Source organism: Dendrobium catenatum, unplaced genomic scaffold (assembly GCF_001605985.2).
Source record: "Dendrobium catenatum unplaced genomic scaffold, ASM160598v2 fragScaff_scaffold_1520, whole genome shotgun sequence".
Classification (NCBI taxonomy): domain Eukaryota; kingdom Viridiplantae; phylum Streptophyta; class Magnoliopsida; order Asparagales; family Orchidaceae; genus Dendrobium; species Dendrobium catenatum.
Genome location: NW_021319982.1, coordinates 512519 through 525520, shown reverse-complemented (window position 1 = coordinate 525520; position 13002 = coordinate 512519). Strand labels below are relative to the sequence as shown.

General features: G+C 35.0%; 1 protein-coding gene across 7 annotated transcripts; it reads left to right on the top strand.

Moving 5' to 3' along the window:
* The first annotated feature begins 3322 nt into the window (after positions 1 to 3322).
* Positions 3323 to 12758, top strand: LOC110109203. Of its 7 annotated transcripts, XM_020840152.2 has the most exons (6): positions 3323 to 3481; positions 3578 to 3752; positions 5066 to 5304; positions 7614 to 7838; positions 8735 to 9536; positions 10438 to 12758. In XM_020840152.2, the coding sequence occupies exons 4-6, from the start codon at positions 7629 to 7631 to the stop codon at positions 12360 to 12362; spliced, it is 2937 nt and encodes a 978-aa protein (XP_020695811.1). In that variant the 5' UTR covers positions 3323 to 3481; positions 3578 to 3752; positions 5066 to 5304; positions 7614 to 7628; the 3' UTR covers positions 12363 to 12758. The 7 variants fall into 7 exon arrangements, with proteins under 7 accessions (XP_020695811.1, XP_028556277.1, XP_020695814.1 ...); XM_028700444.1 differs by having other exon boundaries at positions 3354 to 3752; positions 5170 to 5281; XM_020840155.2 differs by having other exon boundaries at positions 3354 to 3752; positions 5066 to 5281.
* Positions 12759 to 13002: the final 244 nt, after the last annotated feature.

The window sequence follows — 13002 nt, the reverse complement described above, 5'->3', positions numbered from 1 at the left end:
TATATATATATATATATATATATCCTAATTATAGACATGATATAGAAGTATATACAATATATTTTCATTTAAAATATCATACTAAATTTTCTAATTATTTTTTATTTCATTTTTTTTTTGTATTGCAAAGCTCTCTTATCCCTAATCTCTTTCATTAAATTTCTATTAACTTTTCTTTTCATTGTTAATCCACTTAACCACACCTTGTAGCAAAAAAAGGTTTAATCTTTGAAACAAAGAGAATATCTCATGAATGAAAAAGCATTTGGCAAGGAGTTAATCTTAGTCATCATAAGCATCAAATAGGACCATGGCTTATTTTTAATGATAATGGACCATCAAATAAGAAGTAATTAAAACACGAGGGAGAGAAGAGCAATTCATCTTACAAGTTAAAACTCCCTCCACATTAATTAGCTAGCTTAAATGGGACATGCATGCCATGCATGCCTTTTCCATGACCATGGCTTGTGATCATGGGAGTCATGGGACCACTACTTATGGACCATGCTTTTCACAAATTAGTTCAATCCATAAAGGAACATGGAAAGATCAAACCATCTTTTGACCAAATATTTAAATAAGTTCTATTTTGTTATTTAAAGGACTTCATAGAGGAATTTTCGTTTTGATGATAACAATAGACTCTTCTTTTGACTTACATAGATTAATGATCAAATTTCTATTACCATTAGTAAATTATTTTATGAATGTCATTATGTTTTTATTGTGAATTTATTTCATTTTTAAACACTAAATGTAGCATTTAAGAAGAGAGAGAGAGAGTGAGAGAGAGAGAGAGAGAGAGGGTTGGGCTGTGGAGTTGAAGTACTTCTATTAGAGGGGATAGATGAATGGACACATAAAACTAGAAATAGGTAGATAGATAGATAAATATAACGTAAGAGAAATAGCGAGAGAAAAAAAGAGGTAATCGTAATATTTTAGTTCAAAAAGATGGGGGGATCAATAAAATTTCTTATAGTTAAAAAGAAATTACAATGCATGTCTCTCCAATTAAGGAAGAAAAGGGTTATAATGAAGGTGTCAATTAGGTATTGAACGACATAATGAATTATATTTAATGATGTGATAGATCATAATGGATGAACAAAACTAGCTTGTTGGCTAGAACAGTGAGGAATGAAGAGAAATAGTGAGGAAGCCAATTGGTAGGATTTTGAAGACCTTGAAGATGACCTTCTTTGTATCTTGCACGACAAATAGGTCGTTAGAAAGAGGCTTGTTGAAAGTGAAGCCAACATGATGAAGCTAGCAGAGCTGACTTACTAGATGTAAGCATCTAGGATTAGCAATCAAATGGGGAGAGATTATTCTGTGTGTATGATGTACGCAGTTCTACGTCCGGAAACGAATCAGGTGCAACCACATCAGTGCGCGATACCGAGTAGTAAAGAGCCACGGTATTGAGCGAGGGTGACATGACACATTCTGATTGATCTCCGGACAACATTCGGCGTCCGCAAAAAATAATTTTTCTCAATTGGATTTGTGTGGGTTAAATGGGAAAAATTATTGTGTCCTCCCACCTGACGTAGAGATGCGTCCTCCCACCGCCAAAAAACTAGGTTTTTGCTCGGTATTGCTAGGTATTATTTGGTAATAACGAGGAATATCATCATGTGAAGACCAATACCGAGTTATACCGAGCTATACCGAGCAATACCGAGCACATACCGAGTTTTCTCTAGGAAAAATTAGGTATTTTTTTGTATTGCTCGGTATTGCTCGGTATAGCTCGGTATAACTCGGTATTGGTCTTCACATGATGATATTCCTCGTTATTGTTTGGTATTGCTAGGTATTTGCTTGATATTTCTTGTTTTTTAGTGCGATTTTAGCTCTGGGAGAACGCATCTCTACGTCAGGTGGGAGGACGCAATAATTTTTCGTTAAATGGAGTGCATGGGTTGTCAAAAGAATATTGTTGGCCGATGTAGATAGACCAAATTGTACTGATACACTTGTGGCTACAATTGAATGTGGAAATCAAAGTATTAGACCTATTACATAAGAATATGATCATCAAGAGACTTGAATATGATAGGAAAGGACATATGACTATGACATAATAGTAAAAAATAAGACTTGACATATCATGAACATGATTTCCTTTATAAATTATTAATATAAACTTGCACAGTCAAACCACATAATATCAATGTATTATATAAAAATATATCACTAAGTGAAATATAATATTATCATATATGATATATATGAGATAAATAAGGTTTAAACCTGTTTCAGATTATGTTTGGATAATATTAACTGCTTTGAGCATTATTTACATATCTAACATCCAAACTATATTATTTACTTTTATACCACATAAATACAATTCCACTCATGTAAAATACCACTCTGTTGACTCTTGTCAAAAACCCCATCCCGACCCTTTCTCGCGCCCTTCATGAAACTCAGTGAACCAACCCAAATTCAAATTGAAGCGGGTGGCAAATCTTCTTGTTTTGAAGCAAGCGGCAAATCGCTGTGGGCGTTCTAAACCAGTGACTCACAACGATGATGGCATAATTACAATAATATAGGTGTTTTGTATGTACTTACAATAGTTAAAATGAATGGTATAGTTTAGGTGTTATGTATGTAATTACAATAATTTTAGATATTTTATATGTAAAAGCTCCGAAATATAATAATATAAATAATATATATTCGCATAATATTGGGAAAAATACATGTAAAGTTATGACATTATATAAGTGATATTATAATGTTAATTTAATATAACAATATTTATAAAATAATTATATTATTTAAGATAAATAAAATACTTATCATTTAAGAATGAAATTTAAAATATTAATCAATTAATATTAACGTATTCTTTCATTTATTAATATTATACTATTTGTAAGATAATATTAAATTCTTTAAAATATTAACCAATTTAAAGTCCCAACGGATTAATCATTGCTAATGATTAATAGCTAAATCTTCCGTTTTGATTTATCTCCTCAAATTAAAAGAAAATGAGCCCCCTTTTTTAAAAGAATTTTTTTTTAATTTATTTAAAAAAAAAAGTCTTTTGTAGTTATTTTATTTTGTTGGTAATCGTCATAAAAATGAGTTCAATGATAAAAAACTCAAGATTACATTTACATAGAATATTATTATATGCAAATAATAAAAATAATATAATATAATAAAATAAGCGAGATGAAGATCCGAAGAGAAGAAAGGGTGGAGATGGAATGATGAGAAGAGGCAAATGAGAGCGTATAAAAATTAAAAAAAATGTCATTTTTATTGCCTCGCAAGGCCAAATGGCCAATAAAGGAAATGAGAGCAGGAAATTCGATGTGGAAATCAAAGCTAGGAGGGGGAAAAAGGCATGGAATTAGAAGACCGGATGTTGACAAATTTCCTGTCACATTTCTCAGAAGGTCGTTCTTTCTAGTGAGAGAGAGAGAGAGAGAGAGGAGATTTTCTTCTCGCTGTAAGTAACGATTCTTCCCCCAATCTGATGAAAATCTCAAGCCTCTTGTCATTGGAAATATTCCATTAATTTCAACTCCTTCGGCGTTTGTTATAGTCTTCTTCGACATCTTCCCTTTTTCTTCCTTCTTCGGAGCTTTGAAGAAGCGGACTTCTTTGATCTCCATGGAAGGAGGGCTTCGGGCTTTTGGGTTCTTCTTCTTTCCGGTCATGGTCGTGATGAAGAATCCGCGGCAGCGGGCTTCGTTTGCAGTGAGAGGATGCAGGTTGAGGTAATCGTATTGGTGGGTTTTGCGAGATTTGACATTAATAGTTCTCTGATGCAATTTGGGATGTATCTGGTGTGATTTTTGTTATTTAGTTTGGATTATTACTCAGATGACTCTTCATTTCCACTTTTTAGGTATTAGCATTTAACAATTTATGTGATTGAGCTAAAGATTCTTACTTTTTACCTTCCAAATCCGTTGTTTTTCAGCTTCAATCTGATGTATGGATTTGGTCCGGAGTTTTAATGTGTTGGGTTAAATTTTCTATCTTGTGGCTGGATTTGAAAATATTTGATATTCTGTGAATGATGTATTTTTTTCTGTTAGAATTATTATAGTTATTAACTTATTATGCTTAAAGATATTATCTTATCAATATTGTCATATATGAGCATTTATAATATTTATTATTGCAACCTATACTCATTATTGAGGATATTCTCATTTATTTTTCTCTTTTCTTGCATTCATATAAGCATGTTTCTTTAAGCATCAAATTTAATCAAGTAAAGATGTAGTCTCTTATGGTTTCTAATTTTGTATAAGAGCCTCCCTTTCCTCCATCTTCTCCTCATTCATGGGCGATCGTTCTATTGTTGGAGGCACAATAGTTCTTTTCAGTGTTATTGTTGGGTCTCTAGTTATGGATATTTTGCTTGGTTCTATTCATTGCTATCATCTCATGTAAGAGGGATTTTTCATCCATTTCTTCAATTTTGTTTGGTTTCCTTGCTTTCACTTGGTTCCACTTGTCATCATTGTCTCTTGACAAGTGGAGATTTGCCCAATGTTCTTATTGTTTTTGCTTGATTTCGTTGCTTCCATTGGGTTCTGCCCGTCGCCACCGTTCTTGCCAAGCATAGCATTGCCATTAGTTTCTTTGGATTCGGCTTGGTTCAATTACTTTTGCTTGGTTCCTTTCATTGCTATTGTATCTCGTTAAGGAGGAATTAACCTTCGATTTTTCTCAAATTTACTTGGTTTTGTTGCTTTTGCTGGGTTCTGCTCAACCCCACTGTCACTCGCCAAGGAGGGATTTGCTTGCGATTTTATTTTTGGGTTAGTAAGCTCTCAATTAGTTATCTAGCCCATCATGAATTTCTAGGGTAATTGTAGAATTATTAAGAGTTATTGGGTAATTGTAGAATTATTAAGAGTTATTGTTCTTAATGATGTCACTTACAATTTGGGAACATTATTTTTCTTAATGATGTCAACATTTGGTGCATTTATTGATTGATTGTCCATGCATTGTAATGCTTTTATTTATTGATTTGTTTTCTTTAATGACTAGATATTATGCTGGGTTATTTTAGGTAACACAATGGTTGGAATGCTTGTGCCATTGTTTCAATTGCTGAACTTAAATGTCTCATCTTGTTCTCCTTCCAGTTGCAAATTCTAATTTGGGCTACTGCAGAAACATCTGAATTGCGTTCCACAAAGCTGTGCTTCTGTTTGGATGTTTTGCTTCAGATTATGCAGGATGCAAACTAGTTGCACTGACAGAATCTAATAGGAAAACTCTGCAGGTTGATTTTTCGTTCTTGACAGGGTAATCTGATTCTTGCTTAAACATGCATTTTTTTCATCTTGTTAAGCTGAATCTGTTTCTCTTTGTAGCATCGCGGTTTTATTTTTGTTGAATGATTGAGGTTCTTTCTCAACCAGTTTAGATTTAATAACCTGATAGAAATGAAATGGACATTTTCTCGCTAGAGTTGAACAAAATACATTTAGGCAATATATACAAAAACTTTGCTATTGAACTTTATTTTAGCTTCATCATTTCGTAAATTAAGTATGTCACAAATTTTATTTTTATGTGAAGCATCCAAAGAAATCTCTATCCCATGCATTCGCACTCTCTATGGCTTTACCACCATCGAGAATACACTTGTCGAGTCGTTTATTTGTTTCATACAACATAGTATAACATATCCGACGCAAACTCTCCAAATGAAGCCTTAGTGATATTTTACGCATGATGAAGTTGTTTCTTTATTTCACTTTTATTTGGGTTATTATAAAAAACAGAATGTTAATAATGTGGTTATCACTGATTTCGTTGGTACTATTAATGCTTCTAATGATTATGCAACCTTGGTAAGCAAGCTTTCATGCCTAGGAGTGTCTTAAGACTGCTTGGTTTAGAAAGTAACCAGACTTGTCTTTCCAAGGACTTAATAGATAGCTTAGAATTAAATTCCAAAATAAAAGATTCATGTGCAGTTTGTGGTTAGGACGCCATCGTAAATCATTGATTAAACAAACTATGTGTTTCGGTGTAGTATATGTAATAAAAAGGGATTTCTTGCGGGATTTCGGGCGACTTTTCGATGGATACGAGGATTATTTTTGGTCGTTGATTTCATCTTCTTTTGGGTGTTATATGAAGGTTAACAGGTTTCTTTAGGTTGATTGTTTTGAGTAACCTTAGTTATATTTCCTTTTGCAATGTGATGTTTCCAGCGATATTTTAGTACTTCTTTCTTTGTTTTCCCCTATAAAAAGTATTTTTTCTTTAATTATCTTATCTTTCATGTCTAAGCTGGGCATGCCTGAGGTTTTCCTCTATTGTTAGCTTTATTTGTTTATTAAGAGGAGACGATTTAACTTTTTTTTTGGCATTTTTGACATCTTTTAATATTTCTTAAATATGTCTCACATGTCACTCATCATCTATTTTCTTTGATTAACCATATAAATTACTGTCTATAATTCTTGAATTAGCTTTTCCATTGCACATTATGATAGGTGATTCTATTTTGGGACAGGCAAAAGTACCAGAATGGAACGAAGAAACTTCTGTTAGTGTCAACAAGGATAGTCTTGTTTGTTTTCTCTAAATTGTTGATAGTTATAATAGGAGCACAAACATGATGTCTGACATTAGTCTCATTTTCAAATTCTAGTTTGGCCTTTATGCTGAACTTTTGATGAGCAAAATATGAATTGGCAATGTAGCTTGAAGCTCCCTCAATAATCATCTCTGGCTCTGTATATTTATAATCTGAGTAAAATGTGTTTATTTCTGATTTGTGTTCAAGGGTCTAAATATCCATGAAAATGCCCAATTAACCTAGAGCTAAATATGTTCTGGTTTATTCGATGTAATGCTAGTATTTGGCTAGGGAGTCGACGGTTTATTAAACATGTGTATACCTTGGTTGATTCTTGTTAGATATGGTGCACGATGGTATAGTCCTTGTGGAGCCGTGTAATGATAATTGTAGGGTGATTTAGTATCAAATATCTTGGATTTGGCACTAGAAATGTCAGAAGGCTACGAGATCACGTGTTCATCGCATATTTAGTGTGAAAAGGATGTCAAAAGAAGTTGATGGGTCGTGTGTGGATTGACTTGCTTTCGCACTAAAACCATTAATGGCTTATGCAAACTTAACCCAATTATTAATCGAGGGATTTATATGCACCATGTTTGAAATTATTATTTAATTTGTTATGAGAATCCACATACTTCATTTAATATTCTTTTGTTTGATTGGTTGATGTAGTGTGGTGGCAGGATTAGAGCTTGGGGTAAGAGAATGGGCAAGAGAATGGGTAGAAGCTACCCTATTGAATTACTATTTTGAACTTTTATTATTTCTTTCAAACAGCCCATTGTTCTTTTGGCGTGATAAGGGATCTTCAACAAGTAACTATGACTGGATTTATTTTGAACAACTTCCTTTTTGTTGTTATCAAGTTGCAGAATTAGAATATTCAATCTCATATGACTTTTAATGGAGAAATATGGTTAACTACAGTTTTTATTGTTTTTTTTTTCTGGAGTCTCTTAGAGAATGCCTTCAGACCGTCTTCAATTTCCTTAATTGACATATTTGAATTTTTTTCTAGAAATTTGTTCAAAAAATGAATTGCAAGAGTTACATTCCAGAATACTATACAATGAGAGGCCTTAACGACACAGGAAACAGTTGGCCTTTATTCTATGACGATAAGTTGTTGAATGGTCATCTTCACAATGGTTGCATGTTTACTTCATTGAACGGGTATTCTGAATATGACAAAGAAATGCTCAAACGGACAATGCTTGAACATGAGGCCACTTTCAGAAAACAGGTATGTATGCTCTGCACATGATGTGCTTTGCGCCTCTATTTTTTTTTTCTTTTTTGGAAATGGACTAGCTTTTCTTGTTAATCAATTCAATGAGTTCTACACATATTAGTCTATGAACTATTATTATGTTGCTAATAATATCTGATATGTTATGTTTTATTTGTTTGTTAATGCTTTGAGCTTTACAAAAAACTCGTTCAAAGTGTCCATAGCAATAGGGTTACAAAAAAGTGTATCATTCAGCTTTTGTAGTATTAAAGAAGTAGATACATCATTTACTGTTCTTTATAAAGATTTTGTTACGAATCATCCTAAACCGGCCCAGGAGTGGCCGGTTCGGACATACAGGAGGCGGGCTAAGCCGCCTCCTCTTAAACCCACCGCTTAAGTGGGTGGGTCCCACCTCCTTGGGCGGCAACTAGAGAGAGAGAGAGGAGGGGGGCGGTTCATGCAAGAGAGCAATTTCAAATAAAATTATATTAGGAAGCTTTTAATTAGGAAGATGTATTTAAAGAGGATGAGAGGCTAGGGTTAGGACATGCATAATTTGAGTTGTTCTTTTGGAGAGTTCCTTGGTGTCTTGGGCTCTAGATCTACAATCTAGAGATTTGGAGAGACGATCCTCCTCTCGAATTGAGGATCAATTGTATCTTGCTTTGAGTTTTGCTTTGCTTTGTTTCCACTATCGCAATCTATCGTTTCTAGATTGATTTGTCCAAGTTTCTTGTTTTTTCTTGCTGTTTTGAACCAATTATTGCTAGGGTTGTTTGAGAACTCAAGTAAATCCGTTAGGATTGCTTGCGAACTCAAGTATTTCCTATCAGATTTCATATTTGCTTAATCTTTTTTTCTGTTTTACCACTTGGCTAACATTATTATTTCTTCTTGTGACCCAGGTCTATGAGCTTCATCGCCTTTATAGAATTCAGAAGGACCTGATGGAGGAGTTCCAGAAAAATGGCTTATACAGATTTTCCTCATGGTCAGTCAAGTCAAAGACTAGTTTATCTTCATCAGAGGCTCAATCTCAAGTTACAGGAAGGATGTGGCAAATTTATCAACAGCCTGCCTTGAGCAGTAGCCAGAGTAGGGAAACAACTACAGTCACTAATACAAATGTTTCTCCCATTAGTACTCATCAGTCTTGTTTTGGTACACTAGAAAATGGACCTATGGGAAGAGATGGCGAAGTAAATGCCAGCTTTAGAGCGTCTACTAATAGGATGTTTGATCTGCAAGCCCCAGCTGATGTATATATCGAGGCTGAAGGCTCCGAAAGATCAGAGAAGGAAGAGATTATTGATTTTTCATCACTAACTGCAACACCTTATTCGAGGAAATGCAATGGAGGTCCTGAGAAGGAAGTAAAGCTTACTTTAGCAAATGTTAGCTGTGCTAATGGAGGTGCTCACAAATATGAGTCTCATAGAAAGAAAAGCCTTTTCCATTGCTTGGCTGATCTAAATGAACCTATTGAAGATGCATCCTTGGTGGGAACAGCTTATTCATTTTCCTCTCAACATCTTGGCGTAGAAGCACAACTGGATGAAAATCACAGGCCAAATGGTTCATTGAGATCAACCAATTTATGGCTGCAGATTTCATCGTCCAAAAATCAGGATTTTGATGAAAGTGGTTCCTTACCTGAAATAAAGAAAGAACCAAGCCAAGTATGCTCTCATTTTATTGTTGAAACAGGTAAGATTGAAATCAATATGGAGAATCCACCATGCTGTCTCTTATTACTTATTTATAGTTAATTAAACTTAACATAAAATCTGTGAATTTTGAAATCATTCAATAGTAGCTAATCTAACAGTTGGCTGGTCCAATTCTGAGTCAACTACCTAATTTTCCACCAGTAGCCGACCTGTTGACCATTCGTCTATGGGTCCATCTAAGGATATATAAAATATTTAGTGTCTTATAGATACAGATTAATTATTCTGTGCAGACGTCGAACGTTGTCCAGAGATCAATCAGAATGCGCCACATCACCCATTCGCTTGATATCGCGGCTCGGTACCACTGACGTGGCGCATTCTGGTTGATCTACGGATGACATTTTGCATTCGGCCTCCGCACTGAATAATTTCTCATAGATATGTTGGCTAGACAAAGGCTAGTTTTTTTACAAGCATGAATTAAACTGAATTTTTTCGTAGTATGGTCCAAGGTTTGCTTGCCATGTTTGCATAGGATCATCTTCTATAAAGACTAGCCAACTCCATTAGTTAGTTTGTGGCTGGGGATAGTAATGAACAATCATGGACAACCTTTTCTAATCTTCACCTAAAAGTAACAATTCATTGCAATGCTTCAAGCTAATTACAATGGTCCTCTTAACTTCCTATTTAATGGTAGTGTAGACATGGTCTAATGGACGTGTGACTTATGTTTACTTTTTTTATGTTTCATGCCCTAAATTCCCCCTAGTTTAAAAATTTTAATGGCGTCCAACTTCTGGAATTTTAAACAAGATAATTTTGTTAGAATTTTACTCTATCATTGACTGATTTTAACAGACATTTTAGAAGTTCTTTTGTCCCAAATCCTTCCAATGAAATGTCTTCCAACTCTGCTTGGCTGTATTTTGCAGGGAAATCTAAATTCGATCTGAACATAGATTCTGGTAATGAGAAATACTCGATGTCCTTAGAACCAATACAGATGAGCCCAATCAAGGCCAATGGCATTCTCTTAGATGATCTAAACAAAGCTGAGACAGTATTTGGTCAGAAGAAACCTAGTTTTTTGGAAATCCCTAGAGAAGGCTCAGACTGTGCTGTCTCAGCTTCTTTGTTTCCAACATGGATGAAGCCATCAGGTGGTGAGAAGCAGTCATCTGCTCCACTTCAAACAATATCAAGCTTCCACAAATCAACAACAATGAATAATGTCATGATGTTGGACACCGCTACTGAGGACCCAAGTGGTTTTTGTGACAGATTGCAGTTGTGTAGCGATTTAAGGTCAAACCATCTTGAAAATGGAAAATTCTCACATCAAAATGGATTTAACCATGGTTTCCATCAAGATTCTCATTCGGTGTCACAGCTAAGCATTTCATATGGTAATCTGGACGTCAACTTGAAAGAAAGTGATTCTTTTGATATTCGAAATGCAGTAACTGCTGCGAAGAATGAGGCAACGAGTGAAAGGGATGGCGACTTTGAAGAACTGTCACCAGAACTCCCTTGGCTCAAGAAAAAGCCCAATTGTAATGAGTTTCTGAATCTAGGCAGGTTGTCCTCCGGACAAGATTTGTGTTTTAGCTCATCAAGTCTAGGAAATGAGGGGGAAGTAGAAATAAAAACATCGATTCCTTCATGTAAATTGGAAGACTTACCAGCAAATATGCAATGCATTGAGGAGAAAACACTAAGGAATGAGGTACCCAGTTGTTCAAGAGAAAAGAGTAATGGATTCCCTATTTTCGATCAGATTCAGCCAAATCTAAATTTTTTGAATGAAAAGCATCAGCAAGTAGATGAGTTGCAGCATGATAGTGTGTTCAGAGACATAAATCCACTTAAAAAAGAGTTATCTGCTGAAAACAGTAAGAGCTTTAGGAATCATATTGATTTGAACTGCGAGGTAACATTCGAAGATGAACCAAATGTCTCAAAAATGTCGGATAAAAGTCCAGTTGGTGTCCCATCACCAACATCAGATACTTCATCTTCTTCCAAAGCCTTCCCCTTGATAGACATGGATGCACCTGCCATGCCACTAGAACACAATAAGACCAATGAGATAGAAGCCACTCCGTGTAGCATAAGAAATGACTCGCAACAAAATGGATTCTCTGATGATATGCTCATCAAAGAAGCAGCAGAAAACATGATCACGCTGTCAGTTGATAAATTCAAGCGCTTGGATGACGATCAGAGCTGCTTATCCACTGAACCACCATGCAATAACTTGCATTTGTTTGCCGATGTGGCCTTGTTAAACGCACACATGATAAATTCAGATTTAGAAATGGATCTTTTTGAGCTGATGACACTACAGCTTGAAGAGATGAAACCTGAGGAGGCATGGTGTACTCCTCAGGAAACCGAAAATGCAAAGGAGGATGAGAAGAGTAGGGCCTTGCTGCTCTTTAAAAAGCCTCGAAGAGGGCAAGCTAGAAAGAGGAGGCAAAGAAGAGACTTTCAGAAGGACACACTCCCTGGTCTTGCCACACTATCAAGGAAAGAAATGGTTGAAGACCTTCAGTTGATTGGTGGACTACTGAAAGCATCTGGATGTCATTGGGAAGTGAGTACAGGACGACGTAACGGCAGTCGAAATGGCACGCCTGCTAAGGCAAAAAGAAGACAAGTGCCAAGAAAAACTTCCATTGCCATTACAAAGGAGCATAACAGGCCTCAACAGACATTGTTTTTATTTAGTAAGAATGCTAATAACCTTGAGTTTGAAGTTGACAGACCAGGTATGCTTGGCTGGGGGAGGACAACGAGGCGGTGCCGGAGACAGAGAAGCCATCCTCCACTAAATGTCACTACAGCTTTAACTTGAGAGGTAGAGATTGATTTCTATAGTTCTCATTTCTGTAAAGGGAGGGAAAATTGGGTCTGTTCAGTTTTCTACAGTGTAATTCTGATGGAGTTTTACAAGTTTTCTTGGTCAATATTCACTATTGAGTTGCATTTTAGTTTACAAACAGCCTGTACATTTCTAGAATAAATGTTAAATCAGTTTTTATGAAGTTGAGACTGACAACTCAATTTAGCTTGTCATCTTTAAGATTTCATTGAGGTTCGTAGGTGGAAAACTCATGGTTGTTGTGTCTTTTAGCCATGTTTGTTTATAGGTTTGTGCGTTCAGGAAATCATATGTAAATATTTTGTAGTTGAGATTTATGAAGTGTTTATGAACTTTGATCATATGAGATTTGCAGAGTATTTGGTAAAACTGATGGTAAGAATGTGTTAATGAAATCTGTATTTATTATTAATTTGTTCAATACTATTATGTGATCTAATATTATTATTTTATTCTTTAATTGAATAAGAACATCCACATTATAGCTTCATTATGCAGTTTTAATCTAGATTCATATAATGCATTGAGCATTATAAAATTTGCAAGTAAAGGACATTAAAGAAATTTCATCATCTTCTTCTAAGTCACAAGCTACCTGTTGATGATTTCTATC

Bases quoted from the DNA above. Each gene is read 5' to 3' on its own strand.
- LOC110109203 (XM_020840152.2), top strand. From the start codon at position 7,629: ATGAATTGCAAGAGTTACATTCCAGAATACTATACAATGAGAGGCCTT. The intron at 7,839-8,734 runs GTATGTATGCTC...CTTGTGACCCAG, and splicing joins AGGCCACTTTCAGAAAACAG to GTCTATGAGCTTCATCGCCT. The intron at 9,537-10,437 runs GTAAGATTGAAA...TGTATTTTGCAG, and splicing joins TCATTTTATTGTTGAAACAG to GGAAATCTAAATTCGATCTG.